Below are 27,942 nucleotides of genomic sequence, written 5' to 3'. Positions count from 1 at the left end.
ATTAGCAAAATAAGTTTTGGTATACCAAATATAGTTTATGTTTCGTTAGTGATTAAGAAAAAATGTGGAAACAAGCGCTCATATGTATGTGGTTTTTAGTGCAATGGACAGAGCAATGAGTTAACAGACTGAGTGTTAAGGACTTCAGTAATCGCTCGCCCAGAAGACGATAGACTCCACAATTTTAAAATTACCGCCGATCACAAAACATTACGTAGAATTAGTTACTGGTTTTATTATTTAACACGCTAAACGCCATGGGGGTCACCGGTGACCTCACCCTTCCTCTATCATAGCGCCATGGGGGTCACCGGTGACCTCAACGTATAGTCATATTCAAACTACTTTTTCTCGCCGCCGGCCATACTGACTGTTACTTTATTCGTACTCCGTGACCGGCACGGCGCTGTAGAACTATACTGCGCAGTGGGACAAACATACCTTGTAAGGAATTGAAAAAATGAAAGATAGCGAAAAAAGTAACCAAAATAAAAATTCAGGATATATAATTCAAATTAGTCTTTATTATTTAAACGAAAATTAGCAGTCTTTATTTTTTAATGAAATACAAACATAAAAATCAGTTTTACTGAAAAATAAAATAAAGTTCTCATTAGTAAGCATAATTACAAACAACCATTAGAAATATAAATAATTAGCCATAATATTTGACAAAACATGCTGTAAAAGATGAGATAAGAAACCTTTTATAGCATCAACATATTAGCGATGGACATAATTGAAACATTTTAGACAAAAGTGAGGCTCCCCCTTACATTGCACACAGTACGTACTCACTTTCTTAGCTTTATTCTTAGCTACTTTACGACCAAATTCCTGTACTGAATCTTTATAACATTTCACGCAAAAACGACGCGTGTCTCTTACTTTTCCTTCCTTTAATTTTAGAACATGCTTGAGTCTTTTAGGTCTTTCATTGATAATTATTTCTTGGGAATCTGCTGGCCGAGTCAAATTATGAGAGCCCTCCTAAAGTCGACAATTGAAGATTTGCTCTGCTTATTTTCATTGTACATGACCCAAGCATTTACAACTGCCGTATTTAGAAGTAGTTCTATTGCCAATTTTCTATACCATTTTACGGTTTTCCGCAATGGCGAAGAATAGGCACCCATCTGGTCACTCATGTCTACAGACCCTTTCGATTTATTATAATCCAAAATAACTTTTGATTTACGAATCTGTTTGCCTTTTTTCACCACCACAGCAATTTTGTCGGAATGCTTTGTCGACAGCATAAGCACGTCCCTCTTATCTTTCCATTTAAGCACTGTTACTCCATCTTCATTCTCCATAGCCATTGTTTCACCTTTTTGCAGTTTCGAATCAACAACAGCTTTAGGCAATCCTCTTCTGTTTTTTCGCAATGTGCCAATTAAATGGGTTTGCTTCTCCAATAACCGATAAGCCAGTTGCAAGCTAGTGTACCAATTATCAGTTGCTAGCGTGTGTCCTTTGTCAAATATATTTTCACATAGTGCCATCACCAGATTTGTTGGCGTAGTATTTATTGCGTCAATGTTTTTCCCACTATACAAATTAAGTTTGCAAGTATATCCGGGAACAGTACATAACTTAAATAGCTTCATGCCATACTTGTGTCGCTTACTTTTATTGTATTGCCTGAATATTATTCGACCTCTGAAAGGTACTTGGCTTTCATCCACACAAACATCTTCTTTAGGTGAATAATATTTCTGGAAAGTAGCATTGAGAGCATCGATTAAAGGTCTTATTTTGGCAATACGATCGTTTCTGTCGACAGATAAATTGTCGCTAAAGTGTAGGTATTGCAGTAGTAACTCGAAGCGGTTCCTACTCATAACGGTGGCTGGAAAAGTTTGTCCAAGTATCTTGTCTTTGCGCCAATAATAAGCTAATTTCGGCAGCTTTACTACGCCCATAAACAAGACCAGCCCAAGAAACTGTTTTATTTCTGTCTTGTTTGTTGGCTTCCATGAATGAGACCTTGATCCAGGCTTTGTTTGCCTGGCTGTGATGTTTTGACTTGCGAACAAATTTGTCTGCTCAGCAATCATTTCAAGAATTTCTTCAGGCACCAATAGATCATAATACTGGTCAGGGCCAGCTTCTTTCAGCAAATTAGAATATGGAGGTTTCATACCCTCGAACTCGGTGAAAGGAATCACTGATGGCTGTCGTCTTTTTGGCCTCGACCATTTTGAGGAAATACGGTCATTTTGCGATATATTGGCGGCAACAAAATTTTCAGCCGACTCACTGTCACTATCACTATCACTTGCGATAACCAAACGTCTTTTCTTTTTCGGTAATTGCATGGGTTCACTATCCGATTCTACGAGAGCGTCATTGTTTATAGAAGCGATCGAAAAAGAAATTTCTAACGCGTTGATTTGCTTCCATTCATCCTGCGTAAATTCGAAGTCCTCCATAGCTAAATCCATATCTAAAGGCTCGCACATTAACTATTCAATAAGAAAATGATGACAGCTAAGATAGTAGGAACGTAATTGATCTAGTAACACACGTTCTATCACCGTTTTTTTTTTTTTTTTTTTATGATTGAAAGTTTACTGGTGGCCCGAAGGCCTTTCCAGTTTCACCAGGACAGGTGGGCGAGCAAAGGCTCAGCCAAGAGGGGTGGGATTTGCTAACAACTGCCCGAGCGCCTCCGAAGGAGACCTAACAACTCAAGAGCAATTGTTTCGCGAATGAATCTACTACCGGATCGGAATCGCGACCCGCTGAGAAGATCCGGCGAGAAACTCAGCGGGCTGATGCATGGGTTAGGTTGCACGTCGACCTCTTTGTCGAGTTCGACGAGTACGGTTACCGGGGTCCCTAAGCCTGCCCCTAGTATTAGAGCTGAAGGCATCTAATGCAAAGGTTATTGGATCTGATGGATCCGTAAGGACGTGTCTAGGGCGTCGACGGTGACTGGCTCCTGCATGATCAGGATTCGGGGAGTAGTCAGCGGCGGCAACGATAAGGCGATTATCATGACGCATAGCCTTATCGAAGTATCGTTCCGACGCTGACTTCATGTATTTCCGAATTGATTCGAGGCCCAGGTCGTCGTGTAGGTCAACGTTCCTCACGAACCACGGAGCCCCGACAGCTAACCTGCAAAAGCGGGATTGTAGGGATTGGAGGGTGTCTATGTGTGTGCGGGCCGCGTGAGCGAACACCACACTCGCGTAAGTCATGACGGGCCTTATGCAAGTTTTGTAAAGTGTCACCTTGTTCCGAAGGGACATTTTACTCCGCTTACAGATCATGGGGTAGAGTCTACCGAGAATAAACGCGGCACGGTCACGGACTGATTTTATATGCGGGCGGAATGTCATCGATGCATCCAGGGTAACGCCCAGGTACTTGACCTTCCTGGCCCAGGGTATGGGTTGTCTAAAGAGAGTAATCGGGGGTGTGAGATTCCTCCTCCTAATCCGGGAGGAAATCCGTGTGGAGCTTCCCCTCTGAAATAGCACCGCAGTACTTTTCGCTGGGTTGATGTCTATGCGCCATTTTCGGAACCACTGTCCTAGGGCTAGGGCTGCGCTCTGAAGCTTCTTCGCGATTAGGGACTTATTTCTACTAGAATAGTAAACAGTCGTGTCGTCGGCGAATAAAGCTAAATGGGTCGGCGGCGACCGGGGAATATCGTTGACGAATAAGCTAAATAGGAGGGGTGAGAGGACAGAGCCTTGCGGGACTCCAGCTGTGAGAGGTCGTGGGGAGGAGCGGGTTCCCTCGACTCGATATCGAAAAGAGCGGTTCGACAAGAAGTCCCGTATGATGAGCACGAGACTATCCGGCACGCCCATGTTGAATAGTTTGAAAATCAAACCATTGTGCCAGACTTTGTCGAACGCTTTTGCGACGTCGAAGAAGAGAGCTCCCGTGTATAACGGTTTTGGTCGATTAAGCCCCACAAGAATGTGCTCCGTGAGGCGGTGCACCTGTTGAACGCATGAGTGATTTGTACGGAATCCGAATTGTTCATCGATAAGAATGCCCTTGGATGAGACGAAGTCTCTGAGGCGTTTGTAGAGCAGACGCTCATACAGTTTGCCTAGAGACATGAGGAGGCTAATCGGGCGGTAGCTCGTCGGATGATTTTTTGGTTTACCGGGTTTATGTATGCCGATAACGTCCGCTTCTTTCCACACCGCGGGAAAGATACAGTTCGCCATAGCGGCATTGAAAATAGATGCCAACATCACGATGAGTTGGACGGGTAGAAGTTTAATAACGCGGTTGGATATACCGTCGGAACCGGGAGCCTTGCGAGGACGTAGGTCTTTGATCAAGTCTTTAACTTCCATCGGGGTGACGGGTGGTAACGCATCAGAGGGTGGCAAGGAGGCTCTGCGTTCTACCTCACTGTCTACTAATTCTACATGAACAGGGTCCACGGATTGAGTGCTGGGCGTGCACTGGGTTTGCAATGTATCGGCCAGCAGCTCTGCTTTTTCGTCATCATCGAACGCCGCGAGTCGGCCTGAGGGGCCTACGAGGGGGGGCATAGTTACTACCGTATCCGATTTGAGAGTACGAGCTAAGCGGTAGTAAGACCTTTGGGAGGGCGCGAGTCCTTCTAAGAAATCAGACCATCTGGCATCTCGGACTTCGGCGATGCGAGACTTTACGTCGCGTTGTAGGACACGCATTCGAATACGATTTTCCGCGGTAGGATACCTGTCGTAGGCGCGTATCGAGGCGTTCTTAGCTCTAAGGAGTTCCCTAATATCGTCGGACAATTTGAAGCGGTGAAGGAAGTCCTCCGCTACAACTTGTTTCGATGACCTATCTAATGTCGAGGTGATGTGTGACGTTAAGATGTCTATGGCTTCAGCGGTATCCTGAGGAGACGGGATAGAGTCCGGGTTAAACGGGAGCGATGGTGGATCAGATTCAGCCAGGCTGATGCCCAGCGTGTGCCAATCCACCACAGTCCTCGTGACGGGAACGGAATCGGGAGCGCGACCGAGCTTCATAACGACGGGACGGTGGTCTGAATCTAACTCTGAAACTACTTCGATCGAGTGTAAGCGCAGAGTTACGTTTTTTAATAACGCTATGTCGAGTATATCCGGGCGATGCGCGATATTTAGCGGGTAGTGAGTCGGGGTTAGCGGAGCGACGATATCGAAGGCGAGATCATCGACTAACGCGTCAAGCCGCCTGCCATTCGGGGTTGTGGTGTGTGAGTTCCACCTGATGTGTTTACAATTTAGGTCGCCCGCCAGAATGACAGAGCTCCCCATACCGAGCAGCGCCTCGATATCACTGCTTAGAACGATCTTATCCGGTGGAAGATAAACGGACGCGATAACGATCGGCGCGTGTCCCGTCAGTGAGATTCGGCACACTGATGCTTCGATATTAGCGAGCGCGGGAGGATCGAGCGGGACGCAATGCAGGGCTCTTCTATAGTAAATGACGGTACCACCACCACGGGCAGAGAGCCTGTCGTTCCTGACCATGTTATAGTTCGCGATTTTAGGGTCACGGCGCGCGGGCCTATCACCGTAAGCGCGAGCGCACTACTGGTGTAGCGGGTGGCCGGCGGGGTGGCCGGCGCGGCGCCGGGTACCGGAAAATATATTTTCTGTATTTGTGCGCCATGGGGTGCACCGGTGACCTCAGCTATGTATTTGACTGTAACTATGTAACCCATGTACAGAATTGAATAAAACTTATTTTCTATACGTATCGTAACATAATAAACAAATTACGACCAAAAGTATTTTTACGATTTTTATTTTTTTCTATCGGCGTTTAACGTGTTAAAAAAAAAAGCTGTCCCACTCTACAAACCTAAATAAATGTGTTGCTGTAAATATTGCAAGGCTGCTGACAGGATCCTCATAAGTCTTACCACCAGATTTTTGTAGGACAGAAATGTTGAAAAAGTCGCCCTAATTTACTGAACTTATATATAATGCTTTTAATATGAATGATCGATTGGTGGTTGGTGGATGGTAAAAGAGGTGGATGAGGAGGGTCGAAGACCGGGCTTAGTGGTGTCATTTGGGAGAGACTTATGTCCAGCAGTGGACGATTGTGGGCTGATGATGATGAATGAGCGATAAACAACAAAATATACTCACGAGGACAAGATTGTTCAGGAACACATAAGCCGTTTTCGTCGCGTAAGTATCCCTCTTTACAAATGCAACCTTTCTTGCAATTCTTAGAATTAATCTTAACGCAAGGTACGGGTCTGCCTAATTGTGTACAGTTTTTCGCATTACAACCGCCGTTTGTACAATCGGAATACACTTCATCGGGACCGCATATTGAAGCTAAAAAACAAACAATGAAATTTAATTAAGGCTTGGTCGAAAGTTAAGATTATTATTATTATTGAAGTGAAACTTCTAATGGACTTCTAAAAAGGTTGCGTTACACGTTGAACGCTACCATACTAGAAAGAGACAGACCAACAGTGAATGCGTAGCACTTGAACGCATGCGCGTAGTAAACCTGTTACACGCTAGCGCGAGCGTTAGCAACGAGTAGCGTCCAATATTTCAATGAAGTATTTAAAAAATATATATAATAATATATTTATTTTTTTAACTATAATTGAACATATTTAAAATATTAATGTTGAAGATTTCGCATCTATTATACACATCATTCCCTATTATAAGAACAATCTGATTTAAGGATGAAAAATGAAGAAAACCACATTACTACACATCGAAAAAGAAGTTTCACTTCATTCACGTGCACCAAGTGACACACGCACCGTTTTTTTTTATTAAATGAAATTATTTCCAAAAGGGGTCTCGAATTAAAAAATATAGTATCCCAATGTTCAGAACGAAATGGTTGTAATTAATTGTAGCAACGGTGATGACGATAACGTTGTTATATATGTTGACAATATAAATGATAGTAACGTATCACGTTATTCCTTCTTAAAGTATTCGAGACGATGATGATGTAACGACGATGTAAATCTACGTACGGCATTCGTTAGGAAGCACACATTTTCCGGTGTTTTCATCGAGATAATACCCATCTTTACAATCACAGGCGTTGACACGGCAAGCTAAAGTACAAGCTTTTGTTTCATTTGCACCAATATCGGAGCATTTTCTGTTACAATTACTCCCACAACCGGCTCTTGCGTTAGGATCTCCTCCGCATGTTTCTATAAAGGATATTATATTGTTTTAGTTTATTTTATCATCCCTTGAACCTACTAGGTTTTTGTTCTGCATCATCCTTGCTTCGCTGGTAGAGGATGCCGATGGCATTAAGCTGGGCAATTTGTATTTGTGTCTGTGAAGTTTCATAAATAAATATTTCTGCATTTTTAAAACAAAGAACCTTAAGATTTCAGTTCTGTCCATATTGTGTTAAGATAGACAATAATTCCAAATTCTCCTGAAGGAAGGAATTATAAGCTTTGGGCATTACTACAAATGACCTAGACTTACCACATTCTGACTGTGGTATACAGGATCCTACGTCATTCCTCAAATACCCGTCGATACAGACACATCCCGGACCACCAGGACAACTACCGTCTTGAGTTTGCCCAGGGCAGCCTATTGCGAATCCGAGTTCAGAACAATTTTTTGCAGTGCAAGTATCAAATGGGCATACTTCGTATCGTTCGTATTCTCCGCACTCTGTGAAGATTTTCATCGTTAAACATGCCTCCTATTTTGCCTCCTGATTAAAACTAAGATAGAGGACTTCGTTGGAAATGAATTTATGAATATTACGGAGTTGAAAATTTTCGGTTCCTCCTCAACTTTTTAAATCCAAACTTTTTAAGATCATTAAGGACAACCTAGACTTCTTCATTTTCAGTGTTATATTCATATACAGCTCTTACTGCAAAAACTTTTTTCACTCCTTTTTTCAAGGACACTATAGCATCGACATTTCAGAGTTGCATCGTGGGTGGCAAAAATTGTCTCAGACGATAAAATGAAATGAACCCAATGATCCTAGGTGATAGGATGTTGCCGTGAATTTAATATAAAATGATGGAATAATCTCAAATTTATGTGTGCATCGATATTTTATATTAATTCACTTTAACTTACTACAACTTCCTTTTGATATACAAATGCCTTGTTTGTTTCTATAATAGCCAGGTATGCAACGACATGAACCCTCGCACTTTTGCCCACTTTTAGAGTCTGGGATATATTTTCCGTTTACAATACGTTGTTTGGGACAAAAATATTTTCTTTTAAGACTGTCGCACGTTTGTGGTGGGCAAGGCGCTGGACAGTTATCATATTCTTCATTTTCTCCAGTACACACCACAGCTAAATAAATAAAATATATATGCAAAAGATAAAAAGGCATCAGCCAATTTGAATTAAAATTTAATCAGTTTCGTATTCAGCTGTTAAAGTTACTTGTATAATGTTGTACTAACAGTAGACAGGTCAGTGAACTGAAATTTGGTAACAGAATTTATTAAGTTTTGATTACTTACGACATTCTTCTTTCGGAATACAAACATCTGTATCATTCCTGACGTAACCGTCAATACATCGACAGCCGGGCTCGCAACCTGGATCTCCGATTGTAGGCGACGGAGCACAAAGCACTAAGGCTGGGTCTATACCGCATCTTCTTGGAGGACATGGGGCAGGACATAAATCGAATACCTCATTCTGATTACATTTGATTTCTAAAAAGAAATATCAACATTCAACATCTTTTTTGTTATAAGCTTTACGTTGATATCATTTTACATACTGCACTGTTTCTTCGTAACGCAAGTACCCTGTTCGTTACGATAATAATTGTCAGCACATCGACATCCCGGCTTGCATGCAGGATCCCCAGGCTTGGGTGGAGCAGCGCACCTTATCGTGCGTTCATCTACGCCACATATTCTGGGTGGACATGTTTTCGGGCATTCGTCGAATACTTCATTTGGTTTCGTACATTTCGAAGCTGAATCGATAATTAATTACATTTTTTATTGGTTAGATGTGTGGACGAGTTCACGGGCCACCTGGTGTGGTTGGTTAAGTGGTTACCGGAGCCCTATACATCTAAAACGTAAATGCCGCCACCCACCTTGAGATATGAGTTCTAAGGTCTCAGTATAGTTACAACGGCTGCCCCACCGTTCAAACCGAAACGCATTACTGCTTCACGGCAGAAATAGGCAGGGTGGTACCCACCCGTGGGGTCTCACAAGACGTTCTACCACCAGTAATGACGCAAATTATAATTTTGCGGGTTTGATTTTTATTGCACGATGTTATTCCTTCACCGTGGAAGTCAATCGTGAACATTTGTGAAGTACGTATTTCATTAGAAAAATCGGTACCTTGCCTGCGGGATTCGAACACCGTTGTATCGTTCGATACGAATGCACCGGACGTCTTATCTTTTAGGTCACGACGACTTCGAAATCATGAAATCAACGAAATTCATCATCATTTCATGTAAAGCACATTTGAGGACTGAGATATTTTTATCTGCCATTATTGAGATATTTTTATTGTCGACCAGAAATAAAGATATCGATCGCGGTATAGTTTAAATTGAATCAACATTTTTGAGAAGATCCATTTTCAATAAGTACTAGAACAAATTGTCTTAAAATTAAAATAAATGTAAAGTCTCACTCAATATTACAATTAAGTTCGAAATTTCCCGTACAATAGTATCTTAACTTAATAACAAGAAAGACTAAAGAAACGATGACGAGGAAATAACAACAGGGAAATACGGAAAAAAAAAACCAAGTATTTTGCGTCATAGTAATTCCCAGTTTATAGCAATTATATAATAGCAACAGGTAAATTATTTTTGCTTTTTATTCTTACGACATTCGTTTGGTAGGACACATATCCGTTTGATTTCATCAAAAACATATCCTTTGTCTACAATCACAGCCATTAGCTTCACATATATCTGTTGAACATTTGATGGGCTTTTGATCATAGTTGCTACATAGATTGCCACAATTCAAACCGCAACCTCCACCTTCAGCGTTGGGATCTCCACCGCATGAAGCTATAGGAAAACGATGGAAAAGGATTGTGCATATTTATTTTATGAAGAGTTTAAAAAGGCAAAGTTGAAGGTGAAATATTATAGTTATAATTATTTTTTTCTTATAATCAACTTTATAATCAAAACAGTCATCCAAATTGTAGTATCTACGTTAAATTAATATTTATTTCTAGTATATTTAAAGAAAAAAGGAATAAATAAGTAAAATACACTTACGGCATTCCCTAATTGGTATACAAATGCTGCTGTTATTCAATACGAATCCATTTTTACAAATACACTTAGGTTCGCTTGGGCATCCCCTTTCTGGATCAATATCTGCGCAGGGCACAGGATATCCTACTTCATCACAAGTTAAGGGTCTGCAGGCACCATCGGGGCAATCCGAAAATTCTTCATTTAAGCCTAAAAGTGTTGTACAAATGTAGTAGAAAGTAAAAATCTATGTAAAAATACAGATAGATAAGAAAGTATTTGATAAAACTTACCACAGTCATTTTCATTTGGATAATCATCCGAATCTTGTTCACATGTTTCTAAAAATTAGAAAATTGCTTTTTCTTTAATTAAAATTTTCAATTCAATAGCTGTGGTCACTATAATTCAAATCAATACTTCTAGCTTGTATTCAAGGTTTCTTACATGGCCATCTCACAGATAATAACTTTGTTATGAAGTTTATTCACGAATTTAAATTTTTATTCGTAAAATAAATAACTGCGCGAAATTATAGTCATTTCATAAAGATATTCCCGGAGTCAGTAGAGTACTGCTTTTAAAAAAAAAAAAAGATTAAGGGAATAATAGATTTTATTTAACCGATTTTTTTCAGTCTACAAAAATGTACTCATAACTCAACTATTATTTACCCGTTAATGTCCATTTTAATTGCTATGCGAACGGTCCCACATACTTAGCTCAGTAAATAAAATTCAAATCTAAATTACTTCAGTAATTACAATAGTTGTGGTAGTCTTCAGATTAAACCGTAATATTGCTTTGGTGAAGCACAAATCGTGCAAAGTACAGGTCGTGCCTATATCATTCCCGTATCAACTCTCATGGTATTAATTACGGTATTGGGTATTATTTTTACCGGCTAGTTGGGAGAGACAGTGGGTTTATAATAACAGCACCCCAGTCTGTATTGAAAACTAATCGGAACTTATTATTTATCACTGAGGTCTTATAACATTATGTATGTATATACATAATGTAGAAATTAGATATCAATAAAATAGAGCACATAGGGCGGACCAAAAACACTGTCAAAAAAAACTATTCCCAAATAAAATAAAAGGTGAACTATTATTTGAAATTCGTCGAAAGTTCCAGAACTTTACGTCAATTTTTATTCATATTTTATAAATTTGAAATATTTGTTGTTATATCGGGATAGACGTAGTTAATTTTTATGCAACATAAATATTTTACTAAAATAATTAAAGGAGTGCCTTTTCTAAGCAAACAGGTTTTTTTGGGAGTGATTTTTTATTTCATCACGAGATATCTTGAGACAAACCACAAAACTTTATTTAAGTGATTTATTTCTTTAATTTCGTTAGTGGTCTTCTGTTGAGTCCTTTTTTTTGTTACGCAATCTCGCTGCCTGATTTTTAGAATATAAATATGAAAAATTTCGGATATAAATATTAAACAACTTTTTTTAAAATAAAATAAAGAAATTAATTGCGAGATTTAAATTTGTGCTGCATGAGTATATATGTAGCGTGCAACATTCGGTTGCACTCGGGCGTCATCGGTCGCGATCGGAGTTCCCGAATCTCGCAGTGTGACGTCACGGGACACCTGCGCGTTCGGGAACTCCGATCGCGACCGATGACGCCCGAGTGCAACCGAATGTTGCACGCTACATATATTTTTTCCGTTTTCTCTGGTTACACAATTTCGTAAGAAATTTATAATGCAAGTTAAATAAATACCTTCAGTAGAGTCTGCTAGAAGCACATTAGCGATACAGGCTACAAACAAGAACGTCTTTAACATTTTCACCAAAGAATGCTTTCTGAAGTGCTTATCAAGGCTATTCACTGTTTTATAGTCGCCGTTTATACAAGTTCGTGCACTTGTACAAATATATAAGTAAACATAATTATATTATGTTAAGGATGCTTTAGTAAATATTTAAATAAAAGAAAAATAACACTGTTTTTTTTTTCGTTTTGCCATTTACATTTTCATGTGAACCTTTTAAAGCATTTTAAGCCATTTTCTTTAATTTAAACATATTTTAAATTAACATGATCGTTTGAGTCGGTGGAAAATTTGTTAATTTGTTTCAATTACAGGAAAAGTTCATTGTCATGTCGTTTTTGAATTGACTCGTATACCGAAATTGTTTTTCTTTGATATTTCGATATCAATAATGTTTTAACTCCCTTAGAAGACTTGCTCTTTAAAAATTATGCATAAATTCTACATTTTTCATTTTTAGAGGTAAACCCTGATGTAAGAAAAAATAATAATGTAATCAATATAGATAATTGGAGCTCACCTTCAACTCACATACCTGTTGACTTTATTTATATGTCTGGTCCCCGTTTTTCATTATTTGTATAACTGTTTTTCTTTATAATTTATTTACGAGTTTTCATTAAACGTGCTTACTGTACTAATAATTAAAAAAAAAAACTCAAGGTGGATTAAATACATTCCATTTACTTACGATCATGATAATACTCAAAACCAAAGGCGTAAATAAGCATGCTTTCGTAAAACACATAGCAACAATGAATTTACCAAAAAATATGAGGATACATATGTCTGAGTTGAGGAAAGCCGTGAACATCACTACAATAGTTTTAAAATCGGATGACCTCTAAAATTTAAGACGATTGGCTTTAAAATATGCGCATGAGGTAATAAAATCCTTAATTCAGATGTTAACTTTTTATAGATGACAAGCTTCGTCCGCGCGTCCAAGAAGAAGTGTAAGTATTTTTTAGATAATAAAACAGTTGCCCGTGGGAATGAGATGTTTTTTCGGGATAAAAAATTATGTCATTCCGTCGTTTCATGTCAATGTGCAAGATGGACAAAGAAACAAACACTCCACGCTCATAATATTAAGCATAGAGACAAATCGTATATGATCACGATCTTCATTAGTGAGGGTACGACAAAGAAGAAGAAGAAGAATGAATATCCGATTTGATTATGAAGCATCGGAAATGCGATTTACCAAGAATGGACTTTCCAATTAGATTTAATTTTTCAATAATAGATCAAATACTATATGTATGTGCATATAGAAATAAAAAAAATATTTCTAGACTGCAAACATTTAATTCGAAGGACGCCTTTCTATGAGATCACAGAGAGCTGGCGAGGCACTATTCTATTTTTCCGTAGATCTGTTTGAAAGATAGACCAGCTAGCTACTCGGGCAATACCCTAGACATTTCGTCTTAATACGGCTTCTTACTGTTTTGGCGTCTATGGGCTGCGACAATTATTAACCAAAAGGCTATTCACGAGTTCGTGTGTCCAACTGCAGCATTATAAAAAAGTTAGGTCTTATCACCCAATTTATGTTTGTATTTCTTATATACTTGTGGTATCAAAATATATTTAAAGTATATTTAATTCAATATCGACAGTAAAGTTTGCAATAAAAGTAAAATGTTGCAAAAGCAACGCAATTACGTAATATTACATAATTCCTTGTTTAATTAGTCCAAAAACGACCACGCTTTTCAGGTAATTAACAATTAATTTATGGATAACGTGTATTCATTTTATTGCGCTTTTTTATGTGTAACACTAAAATGACGCACGTCACGATCTTTGTTTTTTATTAAGGCCTTATTTTTATATATCTTATATGTTTATGACTTTCTAATAATAATAATAATTTGACTCGGTCCCCCATACATGGCTGAAGAGGGTCCTCGAGCTGTATAAGATAGACGATACAGTTCGAGAATTCCTCGGTGCCTGTATGGGGCAATGGAGCACAATGCTTAGTCTATCCGGTGTGCGGCTGTCGGCTGTAGAAGACCGAATAAAGGTGAATCGGGGTATATTTCAGGGTGATTGTCTGAGTCCATTGTGGTTTTGCCTCGCCCTGAATCCTCTCAGTTCATTACTGGAGGCTTCGAGGACAGGCTTTCAGTTCCAAAGGGGGGGCTTGAAAGTGTCCCACTTGTTCTACATGGATGACCTCAAGTTGTACGCTCCTCATGCTGCAGGCTTCAGGCGACTGCTTGACATCACTTGTGATTTCAGTAGTCGCATTAGGATGATGCTGGGAGTCGACAAGTGTGCGGTTCTCCATGTAGAGAGAGGGAGCATAGTCTCATCGGACCGTTTACCTGTATCCGATGGGATAAACCTTCGGGCACTCTCCGAGGGAGAAACATACCGGTACCTGGGCATGTCGCAAAATTTAGGTATTGACGTGGCGGTCGTCAAACAGGCTGCATGCGACGTGTCTTGTGAACGTTTGACAAAAGTTTGTAAGAGCCTTTTGTCGGGCGTGAATAAGACAAGGGCGTTTAACGGCTGGGCGATGCCCGTCCTGTTGTATACCTTCGGCGTGCTCAGGTGGACTCAGACCGAACTGGATGCCCTGAATAGAAAAGTCCGCTCAATTATGACCCTCCATAGGATGCTCCACCCGAAGTCCTCGGTAATGAGATTGTACATTCCGCGGAAGTGTGGTGGCCGGGGCCTATTTAGCGCCAAGGTCATGCACAACAGTGGGGTGTGCAGTCTCAGGAAATATTTCCTATCGAGGGCTGACAGTGTGATGCACAGAGAGGTCATGGAATGCGACAAAGGACTGACCCCGCTAGCCCTGGCCAGAGACGGGTGGCAATCACCGGCGGTACTCAGTACCTCTGACCGTGAGGCCATATGGAAAGGGAAAGAGCTGCACGGACGCTTCTTTCAGGCACTGCATGAGCCTCACGTGGACAAAGAAGCCTCCGTGCACTGGCTGCGATTCGGTGACCTCTTTGGGGAATCCGAGAGTTTTGTCTGTGCAATACAGGATCAGGTTATCAGGACGAACAACTATAGGAAGCACATTCTGAGGGATGGGACAGCTGACATCTGTCGATTATGCCGCCGACCGGGTGAATCCCTCAGACATGTCACCTCTGGTTGTTCTATGCTTGCTAACACTGAGTACTTGCACAGACATAGCCAAGCAGCCAGAATCCTCCACCAAGAGCTCGCCCTTAAGTATGGCCTTATCGAACAGAGGCTACCGTATTATAAGTACCAGCCGGACGCTGTACTCGAAAACGACCGTGCCAAGCTCTACTGGGACCGGCCCATCATTACGGACAGGACTATTCTTGCGAATAAGCCTGATATCGTGCTGATGGACCAGACGGAGTCTCGGGTATTTCTGGTGGATATCACCACCCCCTACGACGAGAACCTCGTGCGGGCCGAGGCAGATAAAAAGACCAAATTTGGACCTGGCGCACGAGGTGACCGACATGTGGAGGGTGGTATCTATAGAAATAATCCCGGTAGTTGTGTCGGTGAATGGTTTGGTCCCTAAAAGCCTCTCAAAACATCTCGAGAGGCTTGGTCTCAACAAAAAGTCGGTGGTGGCCCAAATGCAAAAAGCAGTCTTGCTCGACAATGCCCGTATAGTTCACCGGTTTCTCTCCCAATAGTCCCTAACGCTCCGGCCGATTGTTGCCCACCTCGCCGGAGTATGTCCTGCCGTCTTCCCAGGCGTGGCAGTGTTTAATACACATTATAATAACAATAATAAGCCCCCTAATACAACCACACGTCCTGATTGAACACCTAATCACGTGGGGGGCGGACACACGAATGAGAAATTACTGGCGTGGCTAACGTGGCTCTGGAAACCCATCAAAAATGGAGCTACGATCTAAACGTAAACGTATGGGACCGCTGCCCGGGGGTGATCGCCGGGGCACACCTGGAGCTGACGCTGGGTGTCTCAGCATGCGAATCGTCAGCGGTGAGGAGTTGAACAGGCGGGCTCCCACCGACAAAGATGCTACAGCTGAAACTCGTGACGATGGTGATAGCTTAACAGTCAGAACAAACACTCCAATAGAATCATATAGCCCAAGTACTGTATCGTACACACCCTCTAGATCACCTTCACCTTCCGTACTATCGTCACCTCAAACACTCTCGCTTAATCCAGATCCACCCATACCAGTCTTGAATGTTGCACGGGAGACAAGTTCCTTCTTACCAGTGTCCACCAAGGCTGGGAAATCACGAGTACGCATGAAATGGAGTAAAGATGTGAATACATTTATCATGCGCACTTACTTTCACATAACCAAGTTAGAGACCGCCATGACAATTGCATCAACTTTTTTCCCAACAATATCCGGAAGTAACCGTTTAAGAATATTAGACCAGCGGAGAGTTATAGTACGAAAACTCTCTACATAACTCTCCAAAAAGCCGCAATCTTGAATACATGTAGAATAGTCAGGAAATTCTTGCAGATAGACGAAAACGAAATTGCCCCTCATAATAACATACCGTCAACATAAATTTTCCTTACTACACGCTGAATTCACTTGGTTTAGGCCCGTGGATGTGGTTCAGACTAGCCAAAGTGCTAAGAAAAGAGTACCTTTCTGAAAAATAATAATAATAATATTAACTATCTACGCATTCTTTAGGTGGTGTAGTTGAGATGTTGTATGCTTCTGATTTTCGTTAGAAAATGCTAACTGACGATTTTATTATAATACTATTGTAAATAGGAATTTAGTTAGTCACGAATATTTTTCGTCCTGGGTACGATGTTAAACTTCCTCATCCTGGGTACGACGTTAAACTTCCTAGTTGCCAACCCGCATGCACAGCGTGGTGACTTAAGGGCACAAACATCCCAATGACAGGACACAAAATGCTACGGCCCCCAGTACCCGGCAGCTCTACTACTTCTGGCCAAGGTGGCGGTCACGGTGACGGTGGAAGGTCTGCAGGAGAGAGCCACATCCGGGCTGCCACCAGTGCGGGCACCCGGACGATGACGCGCAGCACGCGCTCGAAACGTGCCCGCGTTGGGAGCACTCGCGGCGAGATCTCGTCGCGGTGCTGGGGAGAAACCTCTCCCTGCGGGCTGTCGTCGCCCGCATGTTAGAGGATCAGGGCTCGTGGGAGGCCATGGCCAGGTTTTGTGACCTGGTAATGGCGTCCCGTGAGGCTGAGGAGCGTGAAAGGGAGTGGGATCCCTCTTCAGCACCTCAGCGCAGAAGGCGGGATGGCCGGCGCGGGCGTGAAGCTCCCGCTCAGCCCCCGTAGGGACTATCAGGTGGCGGGTGCGGGGGCGCCCGGTACTCGACTGTCGGTCCGGTGGTGGGGCGGTGCAATGTGGCTCCTGTGCGCCGCCCACGGTGTATCTCCCGAAATGACGTCCTTCGGGATTTTCCCGGAGATGAAATCCCGTCTTATCATCAGGACGGGTACTGGCGAAGGCGGACTTTCGGCGCGCACTGCGGTACCGTAGGTCTGGTGTAGCCGGTGTGGTGGAGCTCGATGGGGTTTAGTCGGTAGTCGTTCTGCGGGGCAAGTGCTTCGCGCGCCTTTTTCAAGGCGTAGTCTCTTGCGAGGAATTCGGGGAGGTGGAGGACCTTGGCCCTCCTCGTCCCCCTCTTCCTCTCTGGAGGCGCCGGAGTCCGACATAACCCGGTTCGTTACCCCCCGGACCGGGTATCCGTAAAAAAAAGGGCAGGGGGTGCGAAGAATCCCCGGTCGGCAGGCCACCATAAACAACTGACCATTGGCACGCTTAACACCCGGACTTTGAGACGAGATGAGAATGTGGAAGAGCTGGAATTAGAATTGAGGTCCATATCCTTGGGCTTTCGGAGGTCCGTAGAGAGAGTGAGGACACCGTCATCCTCGTTGCGTTAGTGCGCACGGCGGGAAGTCGTTGGATGCGGAAGGCGAAGGACCGCATTATGTGGAAGGCATTGGGGAAGGCCTATGTTCAGCAGGGGGCAGATAAAGGCAGATAAAAAATGATGATGATGACAAATATTTTCGAAATTCAGTAAGAAATGTAAGCAGGATTCGTTGCTCTAAGGAATTTTTAACACCTATTGAAAAAACTATATAGTTCTGTTGGCCTGCATAGCTTTGGTTTCACCGTCCCTTTTGTTTCTGCAATAAAACAATAGCACAACCAAACACGTATTACACCTTACTCTACATGTGCTTTGTTTTTTGAGGCTGTGTTCAAATAGATAGAATATACATTGTTTTAGTATCTATAGTCTTCACTAAGCATATAACACCCTTTGAGCTATGAGTTGGATCCTTCTGAATGATGCACATTATAATAATAATAATAATAATAAATTGCGTATAACGTGTTATTAAAATGAAATGATGTTTTTATTTATTGATTATTAAATTGCTATATAAAAGCCAATTCCAAGTAAACAATACTATTTTTCTCTAATTTATGTAGCTTACTTTTAATTTGAATATTATTTTATAATTTAATTAAAATTATGAAAATAGTATATCTATATATTAATACGTGAAGCAGAATCTTTGTATCCCTTTTTACGAAAATTGCGCGGACGGAGGAGTATGAAATTTTCCACACTTATAGAGAATATAGAGAAGAAGTGCACAATGCTAATATTTATTTAAATAATGCATAAAAGATACATTAAATCAATAAAGAAAACATTACACACACTACATACCATGTATTTGACGCACACACGCATGCATACTATTTATTATCAAACTTTTGTTCTTGACGTCTGTTCTCAAAAATTGAATTTAATTATGGTTTGTCTTTGTTAATATTTTTTTATAGTGTAGTCTTGGCGAAATTTGTGATTATAGAAGTATGAAATACAACCATAATAATGTACAAACTTACAATTCCAATGAATTATAGTCGAATTTCGACTACTGCGGGACCTCTAGTTTTAGTAATTTTACCAGTGGATATCCGCTGTGATTCCTATAATCTGAAATAGTAGAAAAATATGTCTTTTTTATTTATTTTTTTATTAATGATTGAAGGATTGCTGGTGGCCCGGAGGCCTTTCCAGTTTCACCAAGACAGGTGGGCGAGCAAAGGCTCACCAGGAGAGGTGGGATTGGCTATCAGCTGCCTGAGCGTCCAAGCTAACCTAACCTAACCTAAACTGCTCAAGAGCACCTGCTTCGAGAATGAATCTACTAGCGGATCGGAATCGCGACCCGCTGAGAAGATCCGGCGAGTAGCTCACTGTCATTGGTTAGTTTGCACGTCTATATATATCTTCTCTATAATGTATATACCAAATAGAAATATAAACAGTAAAAAAAATTAATTACTCGTTCGAAAACAGAAATTTTATTACTGCTCGAAAATGACATAAACCGTAACGTATCTTATCAGTACTTTGAAAAACAGCTATGTAGGTGAAAACTTAATGACATTTCTTTTAAAACTGCATATTAATTTCTTGGTTAAACAAGTCATCTATCGTTTTTAAGGCCACGGTAGTTTATGAGAAATGTAATCTCGGTTTAGTTCAAATTGAAAAAAAATATCCTTCTAAATAGTATTTCTTAGATTTTACTCCTGAAAAACCAATTTAACTTAGAACTGACGCTCATGCTGTAACGCTAGAAAAATTGAATTGAATTTTTTTTAGAAATTGACGCCATCTAGCGTATACGTGGCGCAGTGTGGAGAAATAAAATAATTTTAAAACACTAAGTAGTTCTCTCACTCGACGCTGCATGACGTGACTGTGCGATCTTGTCTATAGTTCGAAGGTGAGATTGGCACAGCCCTATTAGGCAGAATCTTCGAGAACCGTCAGACTATTGCTATAAAAGGACAAGTCACTTTGTCCGAGTCCTTTTTCAATCAACATCTCTCGAGCTGCAGTGAAAGTTTTGTTACGCATTTACCTGAGTCAATTAAACAGTTCCTTGGTGTCTTATATTAAACCAGGGTAAGTGTTTCATAATTTATTCTCCACACTGTGTCCACAAACTATAACTAATTAGAAGCTAACACTACTTTGTCTTATCGTGTAGGTCCTAATAACTAGTACATTATATGTACATCAGTTAGGGTGCGGAGAGTGACTTTTAGATCACCTTCGAGATCCCGCAGTACCTTTCTGCGTGGACGCTGCCGGAAGCGAGGTACTCTGGCTAGGCGATCCAAGAAAGAGTACTTGACTACGGTAGACCAAGAACACACCTGCATACCCAGCCTTGCTCGGATCCATCAACCCCAGTTGCTGGGAAGCAATCCGGTGAACCTTCATCGTCCGTTTGTTAACTAAACTGGTGAAACCGTCATTGTTTCTAGTAATTTAATTTTAAACTAATTTCGTTGATAACTTTCTCGTGTGTTCGGTGTACCTACCGACACACATGTAATATTGTACCTGACCACTAATTTAATCTTTGTAAACTATTATAACAATTGTATCCGTGTTATTTAAATAGAATAAACACTGCTTTGTTATATTGTAATTGTTTTCATTTATTGGTGTGAATCTCCCAGAGCGATAAGTGGTGGTGCCCTGAGATCCTCCTTACAAAGTCTCCTGTTCACCGGTTGTCTACCGGTGGTGACGTGTCTAAAAGTGGTGCGACTCTGCCCCGTTTTTTCTCGACCCATAGACCACCTTTTGGGGAGTGACGCGACTGGGCCTCATGTAACATCAGCATACCAGGGACACCCTTAGACACAGACACGTTATATTGCGACAATTTATTAAGTAGTAAAATAGACCCATGATATGTATCATTAGAATATAATATTAAACTTTATCAAATACTGCCTAAATAAAGTTCTAAGGTCTCAGTATAGTTACAACGGCTGCCCCACCCTTCAAACCGAAACGCATTCCTGCTTCACGGCAGAAATAGACAGGGCGGTGGTACCCACCCGTGCGGACTCACAAGAGGTCCTACCATCAGTAATTACGCAAATTATAATTTTGCGGGTTGGCTTTTTATTACACGATGTTATTCCTTCACCGTGGAAGTCAATTGTGAACATTTGTTAAGTTCTTTTTTTTTCCACAGGAGAAAATCGCCGGATCCTCATCCGCGCAGCGGTTGGGGTATGTGGGAGTTGAACCTCACTAAAAACTCCTGCCGCTCACAGCCGACGCACTACCCCAGACCGGGCCGGAGCCCAGTCGGAGTTATTGAGACGGCGGGACAGGGCTTACGCAGAGCATATTACATCCATCCCGTCGTCCCCCAGAGGCTGGACCAGCGGTCGCCGACGAAACAGCCACCGGTTGCCACGGTCGACGGGCCGGGGGCCCACCTTGAAGGCGCCACGCTGCACCTTTCCCCAGAGCGGTCGGAAGAACGCGGTCTACCATCACCCGGCTTCCTATTACGGGCGTGGTGTAAATCACCCCGCCCCACGGCTGGGTCCCTCCCCGCATAAAGCGGGTGGAGCCCAAAGCTCTTAGGGGGCCAGGTAATGGATGGGACCCCGGTCCCGACCCCCTGCTCGGCGGCGGCGGATTTCTGCGTAGTGAGGAGAGCTTTGCCTCACCCGCCCCGCCGCCCCCTTCTGCGAGACGGTGCACTCGCAGAAGTCGAGTGACAGGACTGTAGTATTTTCTAAAGTTTTGGGAGGTTAACGGCAAAGGGAAGATCTTCGACCGAACGGGTGAAATTACTCGGGACATCGACGATCGATATGTTCGAGTACTATCGAGTCGTCGCGTCCCCTTGCAAAGGCGTGGGACGCGCCGCGGGGAAACCCCTTTGCCCGGGCATGTGACTCCCTGTCTATCGAGGCGGGGGTGATGAGTTGCGGGTTGATAACTAGAAGGCTTGAGTTGAGATTGTGATGGATGGGACTGTCTCTTCATTCCTCTTCATCTTCTCCTTCTTTATTCTTCTCTTCTTCTTTCTTCCTTCTTCAATGTTCAGGTTGTTCAGTACTTGCAGTATGCAAGCTTGTCTTGAAAATGTCGTTAGCGAGATTCAGGCATCCGTCAAATATATTGTGTTCCGTGATGGCTACCGGCTATAAAGTGAATGTCAGTTTCGTAATTTCATTTAATCTCCACTTATCGGTATTCTCGCCTCGGGTATTGATTGTAAGCTAATACCTATTGATTGGAAGCTGTTCCCTTAAGAGACCTGTCCTTGCTATCGTCATGATGGACTATAATTTGTACTTTAAGGACATTGTAACTCTATTATCGACGGTTTACTGACAGATAAGTAAACGTAAACTATAAGAGTTAGTTGGTTGATTAAAATTGTATAGAAATCCCACAATTCGAATTTTTACCATATAACATAGGATTTTAATTGTAATCTTTGAATTACCTCTGCTACTGTTCATTATAGAAGGATAATATTTTCGGAACATGGAACTACGGGATATCTAACCTTCGAAGCTCACAAGTCCATAATGTCACTCGATACTAGTGGATACTGCCGTCTTGTCTATGCTCAATAGATCAAACTAAAAGTTACAAAAAAAAATGGTGCGCGTGCAGCTTGGTGAACATGAGAGAAGTGAAACTTCTTTTGCAGTGTGTAGTATTGTGGTTTTCTTCATTTTTCATCCTTAAATCAATGGCCTAGCTCGCTGTATCTTTTCTCTCTAGCCGTAACGAATCTGTGGCGAGTTAAATTTTAGTATTTTTTATTTTTATTGCCCGTGTAGTCGGACGAGCATATGGCCCACCTGACGGTGAGTGGTTACCGTCGCCCATGGACTTCAGCAATGCCTGGGGAAGAGCCAAGCCGCTGCCTCCCGTTAAATACTCTCCACAAGTCTCATTTGAAGAAGGATAATCTCAACGCACCTCGCACCTAAAGAAGTTTCACTTCAAAAACTGCGCTGTAACCACTTTTGCTCATCTATAGCAGTAAAGAATGTGTATGCAAGCCTCGTGTACTGTTCAAATATCCCCGTGCGCAAGAAGCTGGAATATCTCCTTAGACTACGAGCGAATATTAGTTAATAAATCGATTATTAAGGAGTAAACATCAAGAAGATGTAACTGATAACTAATTGTATCATATCTTGACATATGGGGCCGAAATCTCGAAAAGGTTTTTTTATTGCCCTTGTAGGCAGACGAGTATACGGCCCACCTGATGGTAAGTGGTCATCATCACTCATGGACATCAGCAATGCCAAACCGCTGCCTATCGTAAGGTATCCCACCCTTTAAACCAAAGTGAAATTCAGTAAAATATTCTTGTAACCATATGTCCTTGTGTGTAAAATTTAAATAAAGTTTTTGTTCGAGTTCTATTTCTTTAATAGGTCAAATATCTATGGAGAGTGATGAAAATAAAACAAAAATATGGAAACAAATAGTTTTAATTGTTATATAACACCACATAAAAATATTATAATTTATTCAAAATTGATTTAGTAATAAAAAATTTCATCTAATACATTTTATTAGCTCAAAGAAAAAATATGCTGCAATGATGGACCTGTAAATAATTTAAATTATAGTTTAGTATTTAGTAAATCTTTAAGGTATCATTACGTTTAAAATTTTGTTAGTCACATATATCGAAGAAATCTAGAGAACTGATTAAATATACACGCTCGCACGAAAAAAAACCTTTCTCTTTCTTTACATTTTCCCAAAATGCTTAGTAATAAGTAAAGTAACATAACTATATGCTATTTTAAGCATATACATATATGTTATGCACAATACAAACACACGCTATAAATGTTAATAAAGCCAAAACACGAACTACTGCGCAAGAAGGTCACCTTAATTTCCATTAAAGACACCACAAAACAATGGATCCCTTTCGAGTAACACACAAAAAACATAGCTTCTGTCGGCTATGAAGTAATATTCGTTCTTCGGAATAATTGCGGATGTCGTTCTAGCACCGACAACAGCTGGAAATTTAGAAATAAATACCGAAAAATGGATTAATTCGCTACGTCAACTTTCCAAAGATCTTGAGAATGTTTCAATTAAAACTCTTTTACCTAATTTCCGAACGTGTGCATATTATGAGTAATTTAAAAGTATTTAAAAAGAATAGTTTGCGTATCACACGATGCGCAATCGAAAATAGTGATGAGCTGTAACAATTTTTCATACGATTCTCGATCCATAAATCTGATAACATTTTGACCTCATCTTGAAAGGCTAAAGAATAGTATAATGTATATGGCAATTAATAAAAACTAACAAATTTCATAAAATAGTTGATTTGAGAAAAATATAGAGTAAATTTCGATATTCTCAACATCCTGTCTATTGTATAAATCTATTACATCCTATTACACGAAAGAAGAAAACTGTTTTGCGAAGTCCATGTTATTCCATAGTAATATTATATAAACAGGAGAGAAGAATACAATGAAAATAAAAAAAAGTATTAAGCCATTTTTTGTGAAACCTAGAAAGAGCAAGAATTAAAGGAGCAAACAATGAAGAGGGTACAAAATTTCCTAAAAATCACCTTAAACAGCGAATATTCCACCGAATATTATGTCTGTTCCAATTTTAATAACAAACACAAAGGGATGGTCTGCGTTGAAGACTAATGGTTCTACTTCAGATATCGGTAGACTTAACGTGGTACCGACTACTGCTGTAAGTACATAATTATTTTAAGATCCATTATTATTATTATGGTCGCCTATTTAAGTGTGAGAATTCACTACTCTTTTGATTTTGGCTTTCATATTCAGACGCATAGCATACCAGCGCATACGACAATATTAGATCAAGGTCTTATTTCTAACGTAATAGTTACTCTAGAGGGGAGAAGAGCGGAATGTAGAGGTAGGCCAGTGTACCTGGTCGGCCTCAGCAAATGATTATACAAAAGCAGTTATTATGTAATTTTTTTTAAATATTTTGTACACTGAAATTTTGTTTTTCACTTCACTTTATTTATGCATTTGGTCTTTATTTAATGATTTTAACATTAGTTTTGCCAATGATATCAACATGCTTTATAAAAATGATAGGTATTCTAATAATAATATATATTAAAAAAATAATCATCTGGGCAGATCTTTGTTAGCAAATGGACATATAATTACAAAACCACGAAAATATTGAGATCTCATACATTATAACGCCTTTTTTTTTAATTCCTTCTTATGAATAATCAAAACCCACTTAGGAACCACACGGTGCGTGCGGTGCGGTTCAAAAAAACCTTACGTTGATGGATTTTAAAAGAATAAATTAATTTACTAAAATTAATATCGCAATTTGATTAGTCTGACACTTGACACCCTTCGATTTCACAATTTGCTTTCACCTTAGGAACCTATGAACAATCCACTGAAAATTGGTTCATCGTTAATCAAAACGAAGAATACGTATGGATGGTCTGCTATAAATAATTTGGGCAAAACTTCTTGGCTGGCTTGTCCAGAAGATAATGTTGCGATGACAGCTGAAAGTAATTCAATCGACTAGTGGTAAAAACTTAGCCCCACGATCTTTTCTAGTGCATTTCAAGCGGACCGCCAATGCGCATATGGGAAAACCACAAAAAAACTAGAAATAAAATAGAACTTAGGAACTGCGAACTAAAAGCATGCAGATACCGAAAGATACAAGCGCAATAAACGAGAGAAACCCGTGTTATCTCACGCTCTCTCTCTCAACACTAGTCGGCCGCATCTGTTCACGACTTAACCTAACCTAATCTATCTTAAGGAGGAGGGAGCCTGGATATCAGTAATACAGGTCTTTGAACCTAGTACAGACTTCAGCTCTTTCAAAGACTTACAAAATAAATTATAAGGTTAATTTCCATTTGTATTTGTACTATACCTTTAAGAGAGAAATAAATAAATTATAATTATTTTTATTAATATTATTATTGTTATTTCCTTAATTTTATGTGTTTCGACTTAAATTCCCTGAAAAACTCCACTGAAAGTTGGTCTTTCGTAAAGTAAAACAGAAAATGCGAAAGGACGATCCGCTATGAATAGTTTGGGCAAAGATTCCTCGACAATCGAATCCGAGTTTACGGTAACAGCTGGAAATAACATTTGCGGTTTGATTCGAACAGAAACAGGATATTAATGAACGGATTTTAATGAAATATTACTTAGGACTTTAGTTCAATACAGTTAGTGGGCCACTAGAAGTTTGTGAATTTGCGAAACTTAACTTTACGCTATTAAGCAATTTTGTAAATCTGAATTCAAAATATCTTGTTGAACAAATACAGGATCAAATGCATTTCTAAATGAGTACAGAAGTATAACTAATTTAAGTGTACTAGATAATTTATATAACTTTTTTGACAATCATAAAAAAATAGTGCGATTCAAATATTTATTTTATAAAAACATTTTTAATTCGAAACAGTATAATTCTCTTATTATGATTATTATTATTACAAAAACTTCACAATTAACATTTAACTTTACATTAATAATATTTATTGTTCAACTTATCCGACGAAAACCCCACTAAATATAATGTCATCTTGAACTTTGATTGCGTATACAAACGGATGATCTGCTTCAAAAGAATACATATCTGTTCTACTTCTTTTCGTGAGTACGACGGCTGTAAATTTATATTTCATTACACGACTACATTTCGTTGACATTTTAAGTACATATCAATTTCCGATGTTACGAAAAATCTCAACAGTGTGACGACTGTCGTCCGTGATTACGTAAAATGCTCTTCTAATTATTATAAATTATTTTTAAACGTCAAGGGAACTCTTAAAATATACTATGATGCAAAGCCTATTGTAAGTTCGCACAAGTTGGTACCACAACGTTTTGTCTATTATACTATTTTATCTATAAACTATATAATATTAATATCTATATAACATATATGAGTATTATGGTAAATTCACAACTCTTGAATATCACGATTGAATAAGAACAAAGGAACTTGACTCAAACCATGGTAAATATGGTAGTTTACAGTATTAATGTTAGGTCTTTACCTGCGTTTTAAAGTACTGGGAAACTAAAAACTGAAATACCACAAAATGCCTCTGAACAGTTTGTAAGCTCCGGTATACCGGACTTTTTCAGGAGGGCTATTGAAAAATGACAGTGCGCTGGCAGATATATCAATATCATCGGTGCATATTTTAATTATTAGAAAAAAGAACGTAACTTTCTGTATAATTTACGGCAATTTCATAGGTAAAGATCTAATATTTGATTTATGTCTTTGAAATTGCCGTGATTAAGCTTACAATTGACATATTTTTTTCGTATTACGGAATTCTTTTTAAAAAAAATTATCCAAAATAGAAAAGTGTTACATTTTTTAGCTTTGTCAATTTGGAAAGTATCATAATTTAATTTTAGATATAGATTAGATTTAGATTTTATTATTTTGTTTGCCGATAGAAAATATAAAAATAATCTTACCAGTTGCGACCGCTGCCTCGGTTCCAGTTTCATCAACTATGATTTGAGCTTTCTGTATTGCAGCAGAAACATATACGGGGTCCGAATTTAATAAAATTCCTTCGAAATCATTTGATTGTGGATCGAACATTTTGGTTACGTTCATCTATAATGAAAAGTAGCAATTAGTATCGGTGATAAACCTTATGGGGTACCATAATATGGTATACAGTAACTAATGCTTTCAAAGTATAATATAAATAAATAGTCGTGATATGAAAGGCTATGTTATCTTAAACCACAAAGATAGTAGGCACTTTTTTCAGGTTCGATACTTTGAAAGGGCCTCGAGGCCCTAGGCAAAGTTGATATTACTATGACATTGAAAATGTTGTTTAACATTAAACTCATGAAAATTGTAATTTGATATTATCAATTCAGTTTCAGGGAGACGATATTTATATTCTTCTTCTTGCCTATGTCCTTGTCCAAGTCAATCGGAGCGGCCCAACATAAATTCAAATTGTTAAGTTTCAAGTTCTGGCGTTTCGGTGACGTCAGTTCTTATTTAAGTTCTCGGGGTT

At 39.9% G+C, this 27,942-nt stretch overlaps 3 protein-coding genes and 1 long non-coding RNA gene across 4 annotated transcripts in view; 1 reads left to right on the top strand and 3 right to left on the bottom strand.

Annotated features, from left to right (window-relative positions):
• LOC101740593 (zonadhesin) overlaps nt 1-27,942 on the bottom strand; it is a 140,599-nt gene that overhangs the window by 48,265 nt on the left and 64,392 nt on the right. The window contains 5 exon segments of the mRNA XM_062675008.1: nt 6,117-6,311; nt 6,983-7,168; nt 7,458-7,652; nt 8,076-8,303; nt 8,477-8,674. Coding sequence (XP_062530992.1) covers nt 6,117-6,311; nt 6,983-7,168; nt 7,458-7,652; nt 8,076-8,303; nt 8,477-8,674 — 1,002 coding nt within the window.
• Nucleotides 1-27,942, bottom strand: part of serpin-28 (serine protease inhibitor 28) — a 94,017-nt gene that overhangs the window by 63,312 nt on the left and 2,763 nt on the right. Inside the window, 1 exon segment of the mRNA NM_001146247.1 lies at nt 27,380-27,524. Coding sequence (NP_001139719.1) covers nt 27,380-27,524 — 145 coding nt within the window.
• LOC119628410 (uncharacterized) lies at nt 9,750-12,071 on the bottom strand. The gene is made up of 4 exons (XM_038018994.2): nt 11,961-12,071; nt 10,506-10,553; nt 10,234-10,422; nt 9,750-10,017 (listed from the first exon to the last, which is right to left on the bottom strand). Exons 1-4 carry the CDS (start codon nt 12,022-12,024, stop codon nt 9,866-9,868), a joined length of 453 nt encoding a protein of 150 aa, XP_037874922.1. The 5' UTR covers nt 12,025-12,071; the 3' UTR covers nt 9,750-9,865.
• LOC119630254 (uncharacterized) lies at nt 19,148-23,596 on the top strand. Its single transcript, XR_005246037.2, has 2 exons — nt 19,148-19,970; nt 20,056-23,596. It is a non-coding gene; the product is annotated as an uncharacterized LOC119630254 (long non-coding RNA).

Source organism: Bombyx mori, chromosome 22, assembly GCF_030269925.1.
Source record: "Bombyx mori chromosome 22, ASM3026992v2".
NCBI classification, from domain to species: domain Eukaryota; kingdom Metazoa; phylum Arthropoda; class Insecta; order Lepidoptera; family Bombycidae; genus Bombyx; species Bombyx mori.
This window is presented reverse-complemented; position numbering and strand designations above follow the sequence as displayed.

What these genes read in the sequence shown, in the direction of transcription:
- LOC119628410 (XM_038018994.2), bottom strand. Translation starts at nt 12,024, where the DNA reads ATGTTAAAGACGTTCTTGTTTGTAGCCTGTATCGCTAATGTGCTTCTA. An exon ending in TCTAGCAGACTCTACTGAAG is followed by an intron (nt 10,554 to 11,960) that starts GTATTTATTTAA and finishes TCTAATTTTTAG; the next exon opens with AAACATGTGAACAAGATTCG. An exon ending in TATACCAATTAGGGAATGCC is followed by an intron (nt 10,018 to 10,233) that starts GTAAGTGTATTT and finishes GTTTTCCTATAG; the next exon opens with CTTCATGCGGTGGAGATCCC.